This window comes from Ixodes scapularis, unplaced genomic scaffold (assembly GCF_016920785.2).
Source record: "Ixodes scapularis isolate PalLabHiFi unplaced genomic scaffold, ASM1692078v2 PGA_scaffold5__190_contigs__length_132052651, whole genome shotgun sequence".
Taxonomy (NCBI): domain Eukaryota; kingdom Metazoa; phylum Arthropoda; class Arachnida; order Ixodida; family Ixodidae; genus Ixodes; species Ixodes scapularis.
The window spans coordinates 73,822,312-73,845,040 of record NW_024609880.1 but is presented as its reverse complement, the minus strand read 5'-3'; the positions used below and the strand labels follow the sequence as shown (position 1 = coordinate 73,845,040).

General features: G+C 47.5%; 1 protein-coding gene across 1 annotated transcript; it reads left to right on the top strand.

Moving 5' to 3' along the window:
* Nucleotides 1-1,157: 1,157 nt before the first annotated feature.
* On the top strand, nucleotides 1,158-22,385 carry LOC8052002 (2-amino-3-carboxymuconate-6-semialdehyde decarboxylase). Its single transcript, XM_029979009.3, has 8 exons — nucleotides 1,158-1,301; nucleotides 1,561-1,610; nucleotides 5,925-6,161; nucleotides 11,269-11,362; nucleotides 12,384-12,526; nucleotides 15,591-15,716; nucleotides 22,068-22,166; nucleotides 22,237-22,385. Exons 1-8 carry the CDS (start codon nucleotides 1,184-1,186, stop codon nucleotides 22,294-22,296), a joined length of 927 nt encoding a protein of 308 aa, XP_029834869.3. The 5' UTR covers nucleotides 1,158-1,183; the 3' UTR covers nucleotides 22,297-22,385.
* Nucleotides 22,386-22,729: the final 344 nt, after the last annotated feature.

The following is a 22,729-nucleotide window of genomic DNA, read 5'->3' as shown; positions in this document are numbered from 1 at the left end:
TGCTGTCTAGCGACGAAAAATAGGCGCTAAATATTAAATTGTTTTTAGATTGTGCGGACTTGCGGAGTCTCGCTGGAAAAAAGGCATCCGCCCTCTTTGCTTTGAGAGTGTCTCAAGACTGCATGTATACCTATCTTTCTTCTCAAGTGCCCATTTAGAAACTTCTGAGTGCCTATGCGGAGAGCTAGTCGTCTGCTTCTTTTGGAGGAGTTGCGGTAACGTCAGAAAAACGCCGAGCTCTGGTTGGCTCTGATTAAAGGATAGTGGGTAGACCTCAAAGCAAGCTGCCTTGGGGTCTACCCAATATCCTTCAATCAGAACCAATCAGAGCTCGTCGTTCTGACGTCACCACAACCCCCGAAAAGAAGCAGACTGACTTGCGCTCTGCATACTTTCAGAGGTCGTGAAAGTAGAAGTTTCGAGTATAATCTCAGAAATATCAGAGATTCGCTGACGGTTTCCATAGACGACGTAAGTACCCCACCGATAAATAATGTAATAAGATGGTGTTGATAAGAAGCGTCTATGCTTTCATCAGCATAAAATGTTTTCTCCCCCCTCACTTATACCGTTGGGATCTGCGGCTCACCACGTATAGGTCAAGGACACCCTAAGCAGCCCAGAGCATGGCGCGTCTCCAGTGTCTTATCGCCGCTCCTCGGCCAATGAGATTGAGGCACTAGCCGATAAGAACGCAGAAGAAAAAGAAAATTCCCAAATCTGCATTTCTTCAAATATCGGTGACTATACAGGTCGTTCGCAGCGCATTCAACACTATAGGCAATGCCTTACCTAAAGGGTTAATGAATTACACCCGTAGAAATTTTGTCTTGTGTCAAGTTACACCTAAAGCCGCAATCACACTTCTAATATAACATCCAAAAGACGGTCTGAAGACACTGTCTGAAGCGTGCTTCGTGTGGTGGTTACATTGGCCGCACAAAAACTTTCTGCGGACATGTGCGGAGCAAACATGCCTTGAACATACTTTAAGCGTGTCCGCACATTATTCTCTCATCGCACCGAACACCGAGTCGTTTGTATGAGCAGCGTGACTGCGGTTCGCCGTCTCCACCAGGTGTCGTCACGGTCTATGACGATGCGCAACTGCCAGGAAGTATGCAAAGTTGAGCGGATACAAGTAGGGGCTTTGCAGCGCTACGGATATGGCGGCTGGATCACGATGGAGCCTGAATGCCGAGGGCACGCGGTCATGAAGTACGACGACGGACGCTTCTTCAGGCGGGTGGAACCCAACTGCTGGTCCCCAGAGGACAGGATAGCGGACATGGACAGAACAGGTGGGACGCGAGCTCCGATTTCAAATAAAGAAGACAGAGAACCTGTACAAAAACACCATAAACAATAACGAAATTTAGTTATTTCTCTTCTTGTCATTCCGTCAGTTCGCACATTGAGCTCGTCCCTTGGAAGATCAGGCTTTTTATCTACCCTCGTTAGAACAAAACTTAAGCCCACTATCTTTACAATCCATAATCTCTGCTGTGTCTTGCTAAGCAATGGTTCAACTTAATTTGTTTTCCTATTTCTTCATTGCAGGTGTCACAATCCAAGCGTTGTCGACAGTTCCGGTGCTCTTTAGTTACTGGGTAAGGGATCTGTCCGCATCTTTATCGCGGAAGCTTTAGCGTATACCTCCGCAATGGCGAGAAAAAACAAAAAGTAAAGACTTCGCGCTAAACTGGGGCCACCTAAAGTAACGAATTGAGCCTTGGAACCAGCGCGTTTCGTCGAGGTTTTACGCAACGGCCTTATATATATATATATTTTTTTTTTTTGCATTTATGTCAAGACAAGTTTTTGAACTATGGATTGATAACTGCTTCAACATGCTGTAACTAATCGTTTTTGTGTATCTATTTTTTTATTGAAATACATATACATATTGTGAGGGCGTTCACGAACAATTGCTTCATCAACTTCATCACTAACTGTCATCATGATCCTTATTTATTTTAAGATCACTTCATCACCCTCTTATCCTCCCGAGCTAGCGCGTTGTTCACTCTTATACCCGTGCCACACGGATATGGCAAATGTTATTCAGGGCGAATCTCATTCAAGCGCCGAATGACATTACACTTCAAGCCCGTGCTACACGTACATTTCGAATGTCATTTTGCGCCATGGTGATGATAGCGCCTGCTCTATGAAGAAAACTAATAGCAAAGTTTTTTGTAAGCTAAGTACGTTTGTTCAAGGTTATGATCTTTAAAAAGTGTCCATAGGTAGTTTTGAACAAATACTGCAGTCATTTACTTTATGTTTTTTGCGCTTCCGCTGTAATTCATTTGTTGGTGACGCTCTAGTTCCTCTAGCCGCAATAAGCCAAAGCCAAAGACTGAAGCTGACCAAAGCGAAAAGAAATGGCGCCAGTACAGTCGCGAGTGTCGGTCCATGCACCAGAGGACGGTAAACGGATGCGACGGTTTATGAGCGCCCTCTTTTATTTACGCGCTAAGCACCGTGCCGAGCAGCAAAGGCTCGAAGCCGAAGCTGAGGACGCTCACTCTCGCGTTCGTGAAATCGAAGAGCAGCTGCTCTCGAACTCCGTGGCTCTGGCTGCTGCTTTCGCTGCGCACCGCCCAGTGCACCGATCGCGTTGGCGGTATCCAAGAAACCAGAGGTGGTTTGAGGACACCCTGCCCCGCCTCGAAGGGCAGGGTGTCGTCGAACCACTTCAAACCACCTCGCTTGGCACGCCGCAGGTCACTGAGCTTGTCTCCCCAAGCTCTTATAAGAACTGTTGTTTCGTGGCCGGACCACTGGGTCTACTCTTTCGTGGCTGCTTGCAGCTCCATTGGAAGAAACTTCGAAGTTGGAACAAAACGTAACGAAACCGAGAAGAAACGCGAAAAAGATGGCGACGCAGGCGAAGTGGCTGTGTCTATTGGGTTAAAGAGTAGCCGCTTGCAATTATGTGACAAGCCGCGCTTCAAATCTAGTATAAAAGAATGCATACACAAAAACAAACTCAAATAACTTTTAGTTCGGCTGTAATTTGATTAACGTGATCACATTCAAGTTTATTTACTTGGGCCTGGGGTAGGGGCTACACATTTAGCCCGTGACCGAATGCGAATGAGTTCCGCCGAACCCCTTCGGTGGCAAATGACATATGCAGCGAATGCCATTCGTGCAGGCCGTGTACCATCGGTCAAACGACATTTGGGGCGAATGTCATTCGTTGTAAATGGCATTCGAGTTGCCTGTGTCGCACGGGTATTAGATTCCCCTTCGAGCGGTTGGACATTAATACCCCGTTCCTGGAGCTGCTCGTCTCGCCCTCACAGCGTGGTGGGGGTGCGGGGTACCAAAGATCTCTCTAACTTTGGCGGTAAAAGCTGCCCAGTCGGGAACCTCATCGTCGTGGTTTAGGAACCAGGTCCTAGCAACTTCTGTCAGATAGAATACGACGTTTGCTAGCTTCATGGTGTTGTCCCAGCGATTGTAATTGCTTACACGCTCGTAGCTGTCTATCCAGTCCTCAACGTCATCATGTAGACCGGCGAAGACCTTGGGGTCCCGCGGCCGACTGCGGACGGTCCATGCAGACGACGGTGGGACTGGGACTGGCAGGTTGTTGCGAAGCTCGAAGTAATATGTAGCTGGTGTCTTGATTGGCTGTTGGGGTGCTGTGAGGTTTCTTCTAATCGATTGATAATTTTTTTTTCGGATTTCAAGATCGTTAAGTTTTTCTGATGCGATGGTAGCGGTGTCAGAAGTAAAAAGTGTGGGTTCGTTTCTCTCAATGTTCAGAGGACTTAGAGAAGATTCTGGGAGAGGAGAGTGAGACAGAGCGTCAGCATCATTTGTGTGTGTGACCAGACTTGTAGAACATTGAAAAGCCATAATCCTGCAGACGTAGGGTCCACCGACCAAGTTGACCTGACAGGTTTTTAACTGTAGCAAGTCAACATAAAGTTGGGGTCACACTGCTTAGGTATACGTCATACAAAGGGCAGTCTGCATACAGATTCGAACGCGAGTCACCGCGAGATCCGTGCTTGGATTGCTGCATGGCAATGAGTTCAAAGAGAAGCGTGGCACGCAGTATTCGAACCACGGATACTGACGTGACTCGCGTTTGCAGACTGTCTTTTGTGCGATGTATAAGCAGTGTGACCCCGGCTTAAAACGTCATGATTCGAACCACGGTAAAATGTCGGTCATAGAGGTAAGGACGAAATTTGTTGATCGCCCACACCACAGCGAGGCACTCCTTTTCCGTGATTGTTTAGTTCGCTTAAGCTTTGCTAAGGGAGCGGCTCGCGTAGGCGATGACGAGTTCGACAAAAAGAAGTTGCTCGTTGTAAGAGAACTGCTCCAATGCCGGTGTCACTAACACCCAATGAGCGCCCTCGTAATATATATTTAGCGGTGTGTAAAGACCCACATAAGCGTCTGAAAATGCGCACAAACAAGGGAGTAAAAGGTATTCGCTTTTAACTGACAGTTCCATTTTTAAGGGGTTCAAGGTCACAAAAATAGCGTCTGCACTGTGACCACAGCATGCGGATATTCGATGGGAAGATAGCCGTCACAATCAACAGAATAATTATTAAAGTATTTCTGTTCATGATTAAATCACCGAGTTTAGCCTCCAGGTTGTAATTTTGGGTTTGTAGGTGGCTATTCCTTAAGTCTAAACCGATTCTTAGAAAGTTAACTAAACCGATCGCATGTAGCTTCGCTGGCGCCTCGACTAATTTCGATTTTTTTTTCTTTTTTTGTCGTCTAAAAAATCGTAACAAATTTTTAGAAAAATTAAAACACAAAACACAAAATTGCTGATTCAAAGTTCTTAGTGGATCAAGGCGCCAGCCGCTACAACATGAGCTCACACTTTGTTGGTAAGTCAGGACTAGTGCACTCCTCACCCACACCACCAAAACGTTACTGTACCTTGACTGATATATGAATACCGATTGAGCTCAAGGGATAAGTCATCTTTAGCTAGACACCGTCGTCCAATCATATCGTCGAAGACGTCGCGCAAGATGCATTGATGTCTTGTGGTGGGTGAGGAAGGTGTACTGGATTTGCGTTGTTATCTCTCCTTCGTTTTCCCCTAAGTCAGAGAGCAATCAAAAGCTACAAGGCAGACAAACGCAAACGCACAGAGAGGTCACGGCACATTCACTTTGCTTGAACCTTTTCCAAAAGGCCGTAGCCATCTTGAATGTCGTTACTTACAATTTGAGCGAAAACACTGTTTTGCTGTCGCCACGGCAATAGCAGACATTCATGATATAAGCGTAACCGTCACACATTCTCGTCTGCCGAACCTCTATGTTTTTTTTTTGTTTTTTTTTTTTTGTATTTGTAAGTTAAAAAGCTTTTTTTTTTTTTTTTTTTTTGCTTATATTGGGTATGTCTACTAGGGGCTCTAAACTCGTCAAACACAAAATGGGAACCGGAAGTTCGAGGAGCGCGCCGATTAGACGTAGGCGACAAAAGTGCGAAGTCATCGCCGTGGTATTCCAATAGGTACGCTCCCTGAACTTCGGCCCCAACTTTGTGTTTGACGAGTTTAGAGCCCCAGGTGGCTGGAGACAAGAGTAAACGAAAGAAAAAAAGGTGCGTATGTAGCCCACACACAGAAAGACAACGAACGCACGCCATGACATTGCGTTTTTCGGCGCTGCATGATTATTATTCATTATTATCAGTTGTACTCTTACTGGTGATGAAACGAAGATGCACGAAAAATGCACTTCGGCAAAAAAAAAATGCTTAGTCACTGGGGTGTGGTCGCATGCACGGCGTTTGATAGCTCGTACAGGAGCTACTGCGCGTGTTGAGAAGCCCAGTAAACAAAAATGGCAACACAAAAAAGGTGATTATGGGGACAGTCTCAGAGTGGCGTTGGCTCTGTGCCGACACCTTCTCCTTGATACCAGGCAAAGCCGGAGGACGCGCTGGACTTCAGCCGCCTGCAGAACGACTACGTGGCTTCGGCAGTGCGTCGCCACCCGGACCGGTTCGTGGGCATGTGCACACTGCCCATGCAATCGCCGGAGCTGGCCGTGCAGGAGCTCAAGCGCTGCGTCACGCAGCTGGGCTACGGCACGGTCATCTTGGGCTCGCACGTCAACGACTGGACGCTGGCTGACCCACACCTGGACCCCTTCTACAAGGCAGGCACCTTATATTTCTCGATAGCCATAGATAGGAAGGAACTCGAGAATTAGCGCCTAGGTACGTCTTTGAAAATTACAGTAGAGGACTCAAAGAGTGTGAACCAATCTCTATGGCTGGGAATCTCTTCAAGTAAGAAAGCAAAATTACTGTTCAAGTTATTTAATAACATCTATTATTGTAAAGCAGCGCTAAAACTCTCTTTTCTTCGCTTTAAATATCACGTCTTGTATATATTGAACGGAAGGTGCCCGAATACAAATGAAAACAAACCACTTGAAATCTTTTTTTTTTTCTTTTTTCCTAAAGCTATTGGCGGATGGAACCAACTGTTTTCAGGATTTTTTTTCTTCGCACTATGAGATGCTCTTTTTGTTTTAAGTATCCTTCGTGCTTTTTTTGTGTGTATATGCGCTTTCCAAGACGCTCATTTTGTTCTCCAGCTGTAGTGTATAGTATTGACGTATGTATTCCCCCCACACGCACGCGCACACACACGCACACACTGTAATGACGTTTAGGTGTTGTAGATACGTGAATAAATAAATTAACTGTATATACCTCCAAACCCTCGGAGCACCAATCATCGTTCTTTTTTTAATCAGTTCAGCCGATACAAGGGCGGTCGCTATCCTGATCCAATGGTGACGCAGTCTTAGAGGCGTCCATCGTCTTTTGCCGCTGAGATTCCTCCCCTCTGTATCAGGATTCCGATTGCTATTAGCTTATTGGCATAACTCGTTAAAGGAAGTCTGACAATTGGCGTTCTGAAGGTACTGCGGTGTAACATGCATTCAGGAACGCCTGGGATGATTAATAACTAACCCTGTCTGCCCACATCATAAATGTAACTTTTTTGGCAAAACAAGCTACTTCAGCACTACTATATAGACCGCAGTGATATTATGTTGCCAGTAGGTTTGGTTCTGTTCAAGCGTAAAAAAAGGTTGCTATAGCATGATGCACATGACATGCTTGTGAAGTGTTTTCACAATGTTCGCCCAGTCACTGGAAGGACTACTGGCTCACTGCTCGTAAGATTCTACAGTCAAGCGCGCTCTGGTGAAGACCAAAATGAGGCTCCGTTTGCCTTGCTGCGGGCTGCAGCGAAGGCTGAGTGGGGTCGCTAATCTCACTAATTTCTGTGCAAAAAAACAACAAAAAACGTTGTTAAGACGCAGGCAGTTGACCCTTCGCCTGCCCCAGCAACAACCGTTTCGACCGCATCTGCATTCACCCCTCTCACGCTATTAGTGACACCCATAAGCACCGAGGACACTTACCAGGCCTTACAGCGCCTCAATGCTCACCAATCTGCTGGACCTGACGGAATCCATCTTGTTGTGCTTAAGGCATCAGCGTTTAAAGTCATCCTAGTTCTTACGTCGATGTTCAACCGATTTCTTACTCTCTGCTGCGGTCCCTCCTCTTGGAAACAGGTGTATGTCACTCCTCTCTTCAAGGGGGCTGGTGCCCGCTTTGACGACATGTCCGGCTATCGCCTGATATCAACTACTTCTGTCGGGTATCGCACAATCGAGCGAGCTTTTTCCAAGCAGCTCTCTAAGAACTTGGAGTCTCACATGTAACTTACTTTCCCCTCATCATTATGATTTCAGGCTAGGGCGTGGCTGCAACTCAGCGCTCGCTCTCGCGGTCCATACCCTAATCGAGCATCTTGGGAGTATAGAGCACCCTGCGAACTCGTTCAACTTGTTTTCCGTCAAGGCTTCGAGAAGGTTAGCCATGCGCTGTTGGTCGACAAGCTTAGTCACTATGGCATGGAAGGTAATTGCTCCGGTGGCTTACAAGCTTCATAACTTCTCGCCAGCAACAAGTTATATATCATAGTTGTCGATCCCCTCTCAGGTTGGTCCCCTCTGGTACCCCCAAGGATCTGTCTTAGGACCAGTGCTGTTCCACACGTTTATTATTTATGGTGCCACTAATCTCAAGTCTTAGCCCCTTCTCACGAAAAGATTGCCACCCATGTCTCGATACTGGAGCGCACTCCGACCTCGACACCATAAATTCACCTGCTTAGTCAACGGTCACACTGCAGGCGGTGATCACACGTGCATTAACCGATGACGATTCCACTGACTGGAGTGACGAAACCCTCCGTACCCTTCAAAGAGAGGACGACAATATTCGGCTTATTGTACAGTGGAAGCAAGAGGGCGATAGGCCGGGTTGGTGCCTGGTTGCACCATACAACCATGTCGTCAAAGTCTATAATGGGCTCAATGGGATTCTCTCCCCACACAAGACGGCATCCTGCTTCCCTTCTGGAAAGCAACGATGGAGTAAACGTTTCCCTTCAACTTGTCCTGCCTCAAACGTGAGTCAAAACTGCGCTGCGGGAACTTCATGGTAGTCCTACCGGCGGACATTTTGGGATACACAAAACTCTACAAAAAGTGCTTGACACATTCTACTGGGTCGGCGCCAGCCGTGACGTGCGCGAATAGTACAGAGGCTGTGACCACTCTACATCGCGCAAAGGACCTCGCTCTTGTTGCCAAGAACAGGGTCACTACCAGAAACAACAAAAGGAAAGCGCTATCTAATTGTAATTGCGGACTACTTCATAAAATGGCCAGAAGCTTTCCCTGTTCGTGAGTACGACGCAGCAACCGTCACTCGCATCTTGCTTAACAACATCGTACAGAGGTACGGAGTTCCCCTAGAGATCCATTCTGATCAGGGACACACCTCTGAGTCGCAAACCTTCAAGAATGTGTGCACAGCACTTAGCATAAAGAAAACCAGAACAACACCGTTACATACACAGTCAAACAGTACGGTGGAGAGGCTCAACCGACCCAATACCTATCCCTCTTCGTCGACGAGCACCAGGACAACTGGGACGAATTGGTTTCCTTCGTTTTACTTGCCTACCGTTCAGATGTCCACAGGGCAACAAGATACACACCATCAATGTCGCTAATGAGAAGAGAGCTAAGGCTACCTGCGGACACTCTGTTCGGTACTCGGGTGCCACCACCACAGGAGGCAACACGTGAAAACGTTCACTTGAACCACGCTCTTGAATTACGCAAGAAATCTAAATGTGTCCATGACTTCACCCTAAAGGCATTTACAACTTAGTAGCGGCCACGCAGACTCGCTACAATCGAAATGCATCCAACCATCAACTGAAACCTGGAGATTTGGTGTGGCTGTACAGACCAAGTAGAACCAAGGGTCGTAGTCCAAAACTACAACGAAATCGGGATGGCCCCTACGAGATCATCAGGAAATTGAACGACGTCGTCTATCGGATCCGGCATGTTAACAATCCTAAACCTCAGACAGTCCATTTCGATCGTCTCCCACCGTACCACCCTAAATGAACACTTATTCAGGCCTCGGGACGAGAACCTCTACAGGGAGGGGTGCAGCGCTGTGGAGCAAGAACGCTACACCACAAAGAGTGTCATGTAAGACGCAAAACAGTAAGAAAGAAGACGAGACAGTGTGTGCGTGGCGGAATGGACGCCATTAGAGGCTGACGACGGAACCTTATGAAAGAAGGCCTCCGAATTGCGTTCTGCCATAACAATTGTATTTATTTTTTTATTCTGGTGTACTAGACGGTACGGGCCTCCACCCTTTCTGACACACCTCAGCCCTTCTGGGTCGAAGTAAAGATGATGATGATGATTATTATTATTAAGATTACAAGCTCCAGCTGTTAGGTTTCCCTGGGTCACTCATATCTTGCAGCAAGGGTTTCCTGGGCTGACTTTAGAGCCAGTCACAGATTAATATTTTAAATGCCAATGTGCCAATCAAAGCAATATTGAAATATTTCGTTCTGCCCATTTCGTCAAAGTTAAAGGATGTTTCAAAAAGTTATCGAAGGTGAAAACACTGCAAAATACTAAGGTTGTTCAAACCAGCTTGCAGTACCCTTTTCGGCCCCTCTAATTTGTAGGCAAAAGTTCTTATCAAACAGGTTTTAACGTCATTCTATTTTTCATTCGTGACAAAATAGACCGGTTGGCCTGGTCTTCTCCTGCTCTCTATGCATTAGGAAGCTTTGGGACTAGAAAGAACGCAAAAATCAAAGAAGCAATTCCCACACCCTCTTGTATAAAGGATATAATTTACTGCCACCGGAAGGCTTGACGTACAAGGTGAGATTTCCGAACGTAGATAAGAGTGTCGGCTCGAGGCAGATATTGCCGAAGCCCTCGTATTCCGCATCAGTATAAATCAGGGAGGGCTTAGCACGCCGCGAGACATTATTAGTCGTCTTTCTCTCTGCCTTTGCCTAATTTTCCCCTCGTGTTTCCCACGGTACAAACATAAACAAGTAATATTATTAATAATATTAAAAATAACCTTTATGGACTCAGCAGAGACCATGGGAAAGCAATCACGCAGTGCCACGCCTATAGTGAAGCCGGTTATGGTACGAATATATCATACAAGATTACGACGAGATCCTCTGCGTGAGATCTTAGGCCAAATGCGGGACAGGTACACTCGCAATGCATCGGCAACAAATTGGGATATGAAAGAAACGTCACCAGACTTACAAGTAGGCCTGCTGAAGTTTCCGAGCTGGTGTGCGCTGACCCAGTCGGCCACCGATCTCCCTGACCGTCATACGAGGAACGCTCAGAGAGTGTCCGCAGACTGCATTTTGTACGCTGTATTAGAAGAGCGACCGCGGCTTTAGCGAAACGTCGCGCAGCATAAGCCTCCGGGAGGTGGCGTTCGAAGTTCTTTCCCTACCAGTGCTTACTACCTTCATAATTCGATTTCACGTAAACACGGAAGTTCACTAGGATTAAAAAACTGTGTTTCTTTTACTCGTGCACCGATGGAAGCGTAACAAATTTCGATAAGTGTTAGCGGGGACTTTCATAGGTGAACACTTTTGACGAATACAAACGACGAAAGCCATTTACATGTTGGAGTCTGCGTGAGACACCGAGTTTTTTACGGAAAGCTCGTGGTCTCGCGGGAAGACTTTCCTCGTATTTACGCGGCAGGATAAATTGATGATATAGAATCTCACTGCACTTGTATACGAACGGGACCTTCTCGCGAATAGGGTGTCTGTCATATCGGTATTCCGATGGTTTATTACAGACAGCCGAGGAGCTAGGCGTCGGCGTGTTCGTGCACCCCTGGGATATGCCGCAAACGAAACGCATGTCGAAGTACTGGCTTCCCTGGCTAGTCGGTAAGGAAAATCGCGCAAGGTGCTTTCGGCGAGGCGAATATCGTATGATTTCCTAGCGTGCGTATGAAGCGTCACTCCAAATATTTAGCAGTACGTGTTTAATACAGGCTCTTTTAGAATGCGTCCGCTTAGCAACAACAAGATGAGACCCCCTTACTCTTGACCAAAGCGTGCTTCGACTTTTCATTGCTAACGCGGCGAAGTCTGTGCAATGCTCATAGAAACGCATTTAAGGTTTCAAAACGTTGCTCCTTTCCGCGTGTTACTGATCATTATTAGCCCGGCTAATAGTCAAGCTATCGCTTTCAAATGGGGAAAAAACTAATTGATTGATAGATCGCTCGATTGAGTTGAAATAGACAAGGCTGGCAAAAGGTTTGCAAAGTTGGAATTGCTTTAAGATTCAATTACAGGAAATAATTAAGTTAGGAGGAATGTGTGTAGAGACCATATGGTACCCTCCCTGACAATATGATCTGCAACACTCGATCTGGACCTTTGGTAGGCGCATGGGGTCTTCAGAAACTATATTGTCTTTCTATATTAGTCAGAGTTCATAAAACGGGTCACGTTCCAACTTTTATCTTAACCAGAGCTTCTTTAAAAACCGGAGGTAGACCATAGAAGCGCGAGCACGCTCATATCAGCCGCCATTGTGCATAAACAAAATGTCACCTGAGGGTATTCGGTTTCATTGTGAACTCTTCTGATTCTGAAATTGTTATGCAATTACAGTATATGTTTTTTACACGGCCACTGCATGGATCTTCACAAAAAAATATCACCAGACTCGAATGACCTACGAATTTCGCGTAGAAAGCAAAAAGCAGGGGTGTGCGTGCTCATCTATAGATTCCTCAGCTGCCTGTTTATATATTTATTTGTTCTTGTTAATGCTTCTGTCGGGTTGTAGAGTGCTCCTTCGAGAATCGTAAACCTGGTCGTTGCGTATAAAAATCAACACATTAGATACTCCGAGGTCTTTAAGTGATACCGCATTGTCTATCCCGTAAACGGACAGGCATGCCGGCCGAGACGACGGCCGCCATCTGTGATGTCATCTTTGGCGGCGTCCTGGAAAAGTTCCCGCGACTCAAGCTCTGCTTCGCCCACGGGGCGGGAGCCTTTCCTTACACCGTCGGCCGGATACAGCGCGGATTCGACGTGAGCGACTCCCGGCGTATTTCGGAAGAGGTCTACAGCCTTCGGTCGTAAGAGTGCAGTTAAGCTGCGCGTGAGCTCACATTCGATACGATCCGAATTCACGAGCAGACAAGGCTCCGTCGAAAGCTTCGTACTCACGCTCGACGTGAGCGAAAGCAACACCTCTTGGACAACAAGGCCTTATTGCAGGGTCATATACGTCAGCTACAAGAGGCCAGAGCAGGGATCGGACGCGAGTGCAGCGTCGGTTTCCGGCTGGGGCTCATTTGACTGACTGAATACGATGTCCCAGCCGATCGATAAAGCAGATCTTGTCAAGCTGTGCTTCACACTGGCCTCCGCTAGTTGACCTAAACAATTCAGCACTTAGCTATGCTTGGGTCTTATTATCCAGGAGATGTTTGGCGAAAGCCACGCCCGAATGATTCGAGGGAGGGCCTTACGACTACAACAGAAAGCAACCAGAAAACCCCTTTTTATTACTATAATAAAGTCTTTCATCTAAATATGATAACGGACATCATATTTGAACAGTTGACAGCCTCCCCCCCCCCCCCCCCCCCTTTTTATGTGTAGAAAAGAAGCCTCTATTTCTAATATGAGTAATGCTGAAAACCATGTTCATATTCTCAGCTTAGAGCTCAGACATGCGTAGCTTATGGCGAATTCCACTGGGCGTTTTGGAGCGCGCCGGGATCAGTCGACCAGATCCGGATTGGAGCACAAGATCCGAACGGGGTCGCGCCGCCTACGGATCCTCAGTGGAACATGACCACTGCTCCGGGATTGGCGGATGCCTTCTTGTCATTCAACTGCCCGGGAATCCCCTTTTCGCGGCCGCCGCAGTCGTTTCGAAGACGTTTTCGCTACGCGGCGCTAACACGTGTTCGACGCACGAGTGGCAGGAATGGCTCAGGCGCTTCTAGCAAAGATTGCCGGAATGCCCGTAGCGCGGCAAATACCTTCTCTTCTCCTTCCTGGAAAACGAACCGGCTGTCGAGCCAATGGGTAAGCAAGCGGCCATTACGATTTCTTCTGATGTCGAGACAATCTAGGAGCCCAGCCCGCGACGTGCTTCTTCTTCTTCTGAGGCGAGATGGGCGAAATCACAGTAGGCGAAATCAGGCGAGATGCCCCACGAGAAAGGAAGTCACGTGTGTGCGCCGAGGGCTCCGAAATCGTTGGAGCGACTTTTCTCGAGGCGAATTCCACGGGTCGTTTTGGAGCGCGCCGGGATCGATTTTTCCGGAGCGAGCCTAATTCACGGGGCGATCGGAATCGAGACGAACTTGTTCCACTGGTCGTTTTGGATTAGCTCCCGCTCCAGATCTCGATCTGGATCCGAGAAAAGTCGCTCCCCCGATTTTGGCGGATTCAACCGGAAGCCAGCCGGGTCAGCCCTCGGCGCACACACGTGACTTCCTTTCTCGCAGGCATCTCGCCTGATCTCGCCTCAGAAGAAATGGTAATGGCCGCTTGCTTACCCCTTGGCTCGACAGCCGGTTCGTTTTCCAGGAAGGAGAAGAGAAGAGAAGGTTTTGCAGCGCTACGGGCATTCCTGCAATCTTTGCTAGAGGCTCCTGAGCCATTCCTGCCACTCGTGCGTCGAACACGTGTTAGCGCCACGATCTCGAAAACGTTGATGCTTGGAACTTGGAACCAGCCGCTACCAGACACCTGATTTGTTTCAAAAATACCCAGGACGTTTTGGGGGAATGAATCGATCACATAGCAGGCGGTAGACAAGTAGACAGCGTTGAAAAATATTTATTCCACCGATTGTTATGAAGGCCGATGGTGTCGGTGTCGCAGTTTTGAAGCACTGTCAGTTCAGCTCAACCCCACGTTACAAGATTAAGACGGCTCGGACCTGAGCTTTTGAATAAAGTTTTCCTCCTCCTCCCACGTTACAAAAGACGGTTTGGGGTACTGCCGGTGCTAACGCAATTTCACAGTAGAAATAGGAGTTGCATGAAAGAACGGGACAGAAACACTTCATACGGTGGCGTAAATGCCGAACATATATCAGCGATGTCACTTTCCTCGGTTAGGGCTTTCTGCTTTGTCAGCAAATGAAGAACATCCGGAAAATACTCTCCGTGTCAAGTTTTCTAATTATAGCCACTGGTTGATGTCGTACCGGTAATTCCCGGCCCTTCCAACGCACTAGCACTTTGTAGAGTCACATTTCCAGCGATTCCGTGCCGCACACGAACGAAGGTAAACAATCAAGATGGCGGAGTGTTCCCCGTGTTGTTCTCGCCGTCAGCGCGGTGTGACAGGGTTGTCGGACAACAAATCGGGCAACACTGCTGCCGGGCGGCAGCAACATGTTGCCCGACTGTTGTTGTTGCCGCGATGTGACAGGGTCGCCGGCAACATGACTTCCCCGTGTTGCCGAATAGAGTTGTCCATCTGTCCCCTCAGTGTGACAGGGTCTTTACCCCTTGGCTCGACAGCCGGTTCGTTTTCCAGGAGGGAGAAGAGAAGGTTTTGGCCGCGCTAAGGGCATTCCGGCAATCTTTGCTAGAAGCTCCTGGGCCATTCCTGCCGCTCGTGCGTCGAACACGTGTTAGCACCGCGATTGCAAAAACGTCTTCGAAACGACCGCGGCGGCCGCGGAAAGGGGTTCCCCGGCAGTCGAATGACATGAAGGCAAATGCCGATCCCGGAGCAGTGATCATGTTCCACGGGGATCCATCGCCGGCGCGACAACCGTTCGGATTGTGAGCTCCATTCCGGATCTGGTCAACTGATCCCAGCGCGCTCCAAAACGCCCAGTGGAATTCGCCATCGGATCCAGATCAAGATCTGGAGCGGGAGCTAATCCAAAACGACCAGTGAAACATGTCGGTCTCAATCCCGATCGCCCAGTGAAATAGGCTCGCTCCAGAAAAGTCGATCCCGGCGCGCTCCAAAACGACCAGTGGAATTCGCCATTAGTCGCAGTCCAATGACTGTTGAAAGCGGGAGAAAGTGCTAAAAATAATTCGCTTAATCTTTTACAATTAAAATTTTAACGTGACTCGACGATAATTACGGACCGGATGAGTGATTCCCGCAGGCGCGTCCCGACCTGTGTGCCGTTGACAACGACGTGCCACCGACGAGCTACCTGGGCAAGTTCTACTCGGACTCACTGGTCATGAGCACCAAGGCCCTCCAGCTGCTGGTCGATACTCTTGGAGAGGTATCTTCAATAATTTGTTTTCTTCTCTGTCTTATATGCAGATATAGAAAACTGCATTTCAAGCTCATGATGTCAATCATACAAAGAGAGAGAATGCCTTTGATAAAAATCATTGCGCCCTATGTCCATGCTGTTTCTACAGTGTTTACAACCAACCTTCTGGGCTTTTCAACTAGATATTTTGAGTCGACGACCCTAATATAAACGACCCCATAGATCTGACAATTTTTACGGATACGTCATTTGTCTTTCACTGCTTGCCTGCCGATCTCAAAACTGCCTCTATGAAATGGATCAACGTGCTTGTCGCCGTTTGCCTCAGCGAAATACCATCCACTAGCTCTGCCTACGAAACCCATGAGCCAGCAAACCGGTTGGCTGTTTTGTAGACCCTTTCACTGTTCACAAACATGAACCGCTGCTTGCGTCCCAATTAAGCTACTACCGCCCGCTCCGTCTTTGCAACCCTGTCGAGCTAGCTTATGCCACCAGTGCAAGAAAGCATAAATGCTACACGGACAACAAAGATGAAGAATTAGCGAGGGCATTCGGCTGTTCGATTTAACGTCTTGGAGGAGACAAGTTGGTTTACAAGAATATTCAAAAAACTTGAAGAAATCTCGCGCTTATTGGTTCTATTGGCGTTCCCCTGGAGAATTGGTGGTTAAATGTTTCATCGACGTTTCAAAAGGCGGTGTTAAGGTGGGCTTTGTTTATCACTTTTATAGCCCGTAAGTTCGCTGGGGTGTTAGAGCCGTGCATGGAGAGGGTCTGGTCAATGGGAGGAGCTGGCGGTAGCCGGGGTGGAGCGGTGAAAGCGACGCCGCCGGCAGCGCCGCAAATTCCTCATGTGATGGACTTGCGAAGTAAGAATCAGCTGGAATGACCTTGAAAGATTTTCGAAGCGCGGCGCAGGTATCTTGTTTCTGAATGATGCTGAAAGTATACGAATGTACAATTTTAAGAAATTGGTTGAAAAGGGGAGTTTTGAGATGCTGAGTGGCGTTTACTGAGCCAGGGAAGGCGACATTGGCGAGAAAAATTTCCTGACACATGAGGCGCAACTGCGGATATGGGGTGCGCGTTCTCTTTTTGGGTCAAAACACCCACGAAGCAGAATCCGCACTTTTTGCCGTCCAATCCGTCGTGCACGCGGTGGTGGCCGCCGAGATTGCAATCAAAAGAATGAGCGCGTTCTGAGTCTCGCCGTGACAACGTCATGCGCATTGCCCTTTCAGTTACGAAGAGTCGCAAATTTGAATTCTAGGGTGCTGAAATGAAATACTTAACACGTTCTTACATACAAATTGTGATTGGAGGGTATTTGTAAAGCTCATATCTTCCGCTAGGGGGATATGTGTGGCTAGCGGTTAATCACAAAAGCTGTCAATCATCGTGGCCAAGGTCATTGAAACAATTTCGGCCAATGACGTGCCCTTGTTTTCGCCCTTTCCTTACCAATCAATGACCAAACTCTCAACATATACGGCTCTGGGACGTCAAAGGGTGGAACACTGTTTTCAAAGAAAAAGGTCTATAGGTTCTTTTTTCAAAATGATTCATTCGTTTTTGTTTTTTTTAAGCTTTTGAACTCTAAAGAAATAAAAAAAAGGGCCAGTCTAGATATTACAGTTGTAGAGTATGAAACGCGTGCAATCAAACAGCAGCTCCGCCATTTTGTGCCGGCAATGTAAAAGAAAGCACTGGCGTTATCTCGGTGATGACGCGAAACATGAAACGACAACCGCGTCTTGTGTTATCACAAAGTCGGCTGAATCTAAAAGGAAACATGACTGCAGCACGGCGTCCGCTACGCACACGCTTCAAGCATATTCGAAGCCTGCTTGCTTGATACATGCTACGAACATGTCTGCGGACAGTATGACCAATACGACCGTCATCCAAGGAAGAAACACGCCTCGGGCAGCGTTTGGAGACTCTCCGTTTTATATGATGTAGTGGCAGTGTGACCGCGGCGAATCTGTCGCTATCGCTCGATGACCAGTCAGATTTCGGCGTCAGCCAATAAGGACACCGAAGAACGAGTCACTAAGCAAGATGTGCGATCCTAATAAGTGATACCCTCCATTTCCTATGACTGTCCGTGACTAGAGTGCTCACACACACCCGCTTTTTCTTAAGTGGTGACATCTCAGCCATTTTTCCGCCCAATCGCTTTTTGATGCATTTTGAAGTGCACGCAATCCGGTGTCACTTAGCTCGAGCGCGTAGCTTACGCTAATGCATAGACGCCATTTTACCGCCCAAGCCACGCACCGAGTGCGCGAGAGTGTTACGCGCTGGCACACTCCGGGCAACAGTGGATGTCTTCACCCTGAGACCGACAGACATGCAGGCACCCTATCCGTGGCTATAATTAAACCCTGTAACCATGGTGACAGCAGAGATAACTAATACTCCATTTCCGTTTACCCCCGACCGCGCCGACCGCTACGAGTCATCTTGGCCAATCCAGAGCTCTGTGAACGGCACTATGACAGAACAGCACACGACAAAACAGCACGCGACAAAACAGCACGCGACAAAACAGCACGATCAAAACAGCACGCGTCAAAACAGCACAGCGTCAAAACAGCACGACGACAAAACAGCACGCGTCAAAATAGCATGCGACAAAACAGCACAGTGTCAAAACGGCACGGCGACAGAAGAGCACGTGCCAAAACAGCACGGCGTCAAAACAGCACAGCGTCAAAACAGCACAGCGACAAAACAGCACAACGTCAAAAGGGCACAGAGACAGAAGAGAACGGCGTCAAAACAGCACTGCGACAAAACATCACGGTCTCAAAACAGGACAGTGACAATATAGCTAGGGTTTGGCATTTTCAGTTCTTATTATTTCTAAGTTCGGCTTATCATTTTCGGTTTTTATTCGAAACTAATTTTCGGTTTATTGCTGTGTATATTTGTAGACTCATAAACTTCTCGGTTCTTTTCGGTTTACTGACGAAACCAGTATACTGCCGGAAATGCAGTCTTTAAAAGCGTTTGTTTGAAATGTATAGTGAATAAACCAGGTATTGATTTTCTTAATTATTGCTGTTTGTGGCAGCCGACGTGACCTGTTCTGCAAGGCGCACTGGGACCCTATCGTGATCTAATATTATCGTCGTGTGCTCTCATTTGTACGTACACTGGACGAACATGAGCTTCACTACCACTTCGGTCGGAGAGCCAAATTTCAAAATCCAGAAATTTGCAAGCATTGTACTTAGAGCGTTTTTTCTCCATTTTCGCGACTGGGAGGGGTGGTAAATTCGCGCCGACCACAGAAACGACAATAAAGCAATCGTATGCATGCCCCCCTCTAGTAGACGGAAGCTAGAGCTGTTAAAAATGTGGGACATTTATGGACGTCATTGATTTTCATGGTTCAGTTCACGATTAAACTCTCTTCTTTGAACAAAGAATTCGCAACACAACTCCCTATCAGGTGAAGGACCCAGATTTCGTTCTGAAGACCCCTGGGCCCCCGGAGCTTTTGTTGAACGTTGAACCGATCTCGGAGACAAGCTGAAAACTGCGAAAGGAAGTGACATACGGTCAGTAATGCCTCCCTGCCTCTCCGAACTTCCTCGAAAATACTGACCTTTTTCAATGAAAACCGAATTTGATAAAAAATAATTCGGCGTACCTTTACCGGTTTTATTCGGTTTAAGCCGAAAACGTTGAACCCTAAATATAGCGTATGTAGTTTAAAAAAAATGTAAATCTCAAAGTACGCACTGTAAAATAATGGAGGGTCAAGGCCAATTCGTCGAAAGCCAACTCGTCGACGGCCAATTTGTCAAATCCGTTTTCTTGGGAGCAAGTTCGGTGTGGGGAGTATACTCGATGGGCACATGAAGGCTCCCTGGACAGTACCGAAGCCTTTACTTGTGCGTATTATGGCTATTTCTCGAGCAGTTCTGGTAATTTTGACGCGCAAGTTTGCTGGCAATGTCGTCTACAAAAAAAAAACAAGAAAAAAAAACGAATTAATTGGACGGGTTAGTGTTGTCTTAAGTTGTTAAAAAACAACAACAACAACAGAAAGCGTGTGCGGCAACAGTGTGCTCAGCCCATGCTGTACGGCAGCAGTATTGAGGCTGTGGCATGTTTCTGCTTTACCGGTTTTAGCTCGATCGAGGCCTTCGTCAGAAATAATCTGTAAATTTAATTTAAAACGACTTCTCGCCTGCAAGCTGCAGCCGCGTGTTTCCTGGACATTTTATTCACAGAAAATGAACCACGCAGAATCGGTGCCCATGGCACACTTTGAATACGCTCCACATTAAAGTCACCTTATCTTACCGGTTCTAACAATGCATCTGTAATCAACGCATCTCCCTTTTTTTTTTTTTTTTGGGGGGGGGGGGGGGGGGGGGTGGGAGGGGGGGAGGAGTTTTACCCTTAGGTGGTTATTACGAAATGGCGAGTACTACGGAACCTCACTGGAGCGCCGCGAACCAGACGGTTCATAACTTAATTGAACTTATGGATTTCTTGTTCCCAATCAATTTTCCGCTTTCGCTGGTCCTACAAAAAAAAAAAAAAAAAAAAAAAAAAACAGACAACGCGGCCAACATTGACGCCGAAGATATAACACCTCTAACTACCCAATCTCTTCAAGTATGCCTCCCTGCTTTATAACCTAGCGCCAAAAAATGAAAGGGTCAAGGAGGTTTAAAATTATTCGCGCAGAGAGAGGTGAAGAGCGCGCTCAAAGTTGCTACAAACGTGCTGCTGTGCTGTTTTGACGCCGTGCTGTTTTGGGGCGTGCTCTTTTGTCGGTGTGCCGTTTTGACGCTGTGCTGTTTTGTCGCGTGCTATTTTGACGCGTGCTGTTTTGTCGCCGTGCTGTTTTGACGCTGTGCTGTTTTGACGCGTGCTGTTTTGACCGTGCTGTTTTGTCGCATGCTGTTTTGTCGTGTGCTGTTCTGTCGCATTCCCCTGTGAACGTAGTACGTGAAGGGTATCCCCCTCCCTTCCAATATCACGTAACACTTACACGGCCTTGGATTGGCTCCGATGGCTCGTAGTATCCGCTGCGGTCGGTCCCACTCAATGCCGATGACTGGCGTCACTGGTGACGTCACTCGCCACCGAGACTACAATTTACAGCAGGATGACTGGTTGGGTTAGTTAGCAGTTCGTAATATTTAGCAATGGAAAAAAAATAGCTACAAAAAGGTTATAGTGGACAGGGCACCGAGTACTGTCCGCTACTGCTACCTTTTGGTTCCAGTTATTAATGCGAAAGCAGTCATGAAACCCTTTTCCAACTTTTTCCTGTTTATCTTTCCTCTTGACGAAAGACGGAAAGAGGAGAGTCTCCTCTTGCTCGGAGTCTCGCTTGTGTATTCGGACACAGCCATTCTCCCCCTAGAAGATTAGCCCGTCGCCCAAAATTCAGACCAAAGTTACTTTCCCCACCCCGTTCACCCCGAAGCTGACAGAGCTGTGGAAGCTACGTGCTCATTGGACCAGCCACACTTTTGCCACATGATCACGCTCTCTCGCACATACCAACGCGCAGAGAATGAGGGCAGGTGATAAAAGGGAGGCAGCTGATTGGTCCGGCAAGCGCGTAGCTTCCACCACAATGCCAGCTTAGGGGTGAAGAGAATAAGTGAGGTCCGGTGTCGTGTGACGTGCGTTTAGGCCTGGTGACGCGCTGCGGGGGCCCGGTGACGCGCTGCGGGGACCGCGGATATGTATCACAGTGAAAAGGCAGACAGCTTACGAAGGGAAGGAGGCACGAAACAGTTCGCTGTGTTTTCAAAATTTCGTACCGAAAGTCAGGCTTCCGACTTTCTACCTTTTTTCTTTTGGCCCACTGAACGATGCGCTATTAGTAAAATCCCAATTTAATTGATTTATTCCAGCCGAAAATTCGTTCCATGGGCCCTTTAACTGTCCCATGGGACGCAGCGGCGTTATCAGTTTTTGAAGCCGCGCCAAACGGCACCTAAATTCCCCTGTATACCTTGGAGCGAAGGCTGTGGTCTGTAGTAGCGGCACCATTGGCTGGCGCGCGGCGTAGTTCCAAGGAACGCCACCCCACATAGAAGCCCTCTCCATGGTGGCGCAGCGGCCCGGCCGCCGCTAAGAGAGAGCGGCCGTCGCAGGGCCAGCAGAGCCCGTCCGGGTAAACTCCGAAGAGGCCGCACGGCCGAGTTCAGCACGGCACACAGCTTGTAGGAATACGCTACGTATACGAATGCTTTCGCATTCCGACACGTTAACAGTCTTACGTGTATTTGTAGTTTTATGGCGTAACACAAGTATAACTTACATCACTCGAAATGAGTAAGAATAACTGTGAAGACGTGTCTTTATCTCCAGGACAAAGTGATGCTTGGCAGCGACTACCCGTTCCCACTGGGAGAGGCCGATCTCCCAGGTCGCCTTATTGAGGAGAGTTCTTTCAGCGAAACGATCAAGGTACGATGAAACAGAGAGGAAGCTCTTAATAAACAAAATCGCGACGCTATTTTACATTTTTCTTTTTCAGGAAAAATTACTTTGGAGGAATGCTGCAGCCTTCCTGGGAGTCGATATCGACAAAGCCTGACACATATTTTGATTTAAAGCATTTAAAAAAAACACGAGAAGAAATGAGCACCGAATACGACAATAAATAAACATAGATGTTGCAGGTTTGCAAATGAGTCGTTTACGCGAAAGAAATATAAACAAAAAAACATAACTGAAAGACCGGTAGCATTGTCCATTTATAATACCGGAAAACACGTTTGAGTTTGCCTAAAAATGGAAATGAAGCATTTCATCGTAGAAATTATGGACGTCTCGGCAAACAAACCAGGAATAAAGAAACGAGCGCCAGCGAGGATCTTCTCTAGAAATAAAACCTAAAATGAAGAAAAAATGACGTCGCTTAGCTCTATACCGCTCAATTATGCAGTTTTCTAGTTGGTTCCACTCCGTTCGCATCATCGAGGATTCCGTCATTAGTGAACCGCTCCATACCGGCGTCCCATCAACGA

What these genes read in the sequence shown, in the direction of transcription:
- LOC8052002 (XM_029979009.3), top strand. Translation starts at nt 1,184, where the DNA reads ATGGAGCCTGAATGCCGAGGGCACGCGGTCATGAAGTACGACGACGGA. An exon ending in CGGTGCTCTTTAGTTACTGG is followed by an intron (nt 1,611 to 5,924) that starts GTAAGGGATCTG and finishes CCTTGATACCAG; the next exon opens with GCAAAGCCGGAGGACGCGCT. An exon ending in TGGTCGATACTCTTGGAGAG is followed by an intron (nt 15,717 to 22,067) that starts GTATCTTCAATA and finishes CTTTATCTCCAG; the next exon opens with GACAAAGTGATGCTTGGCAG.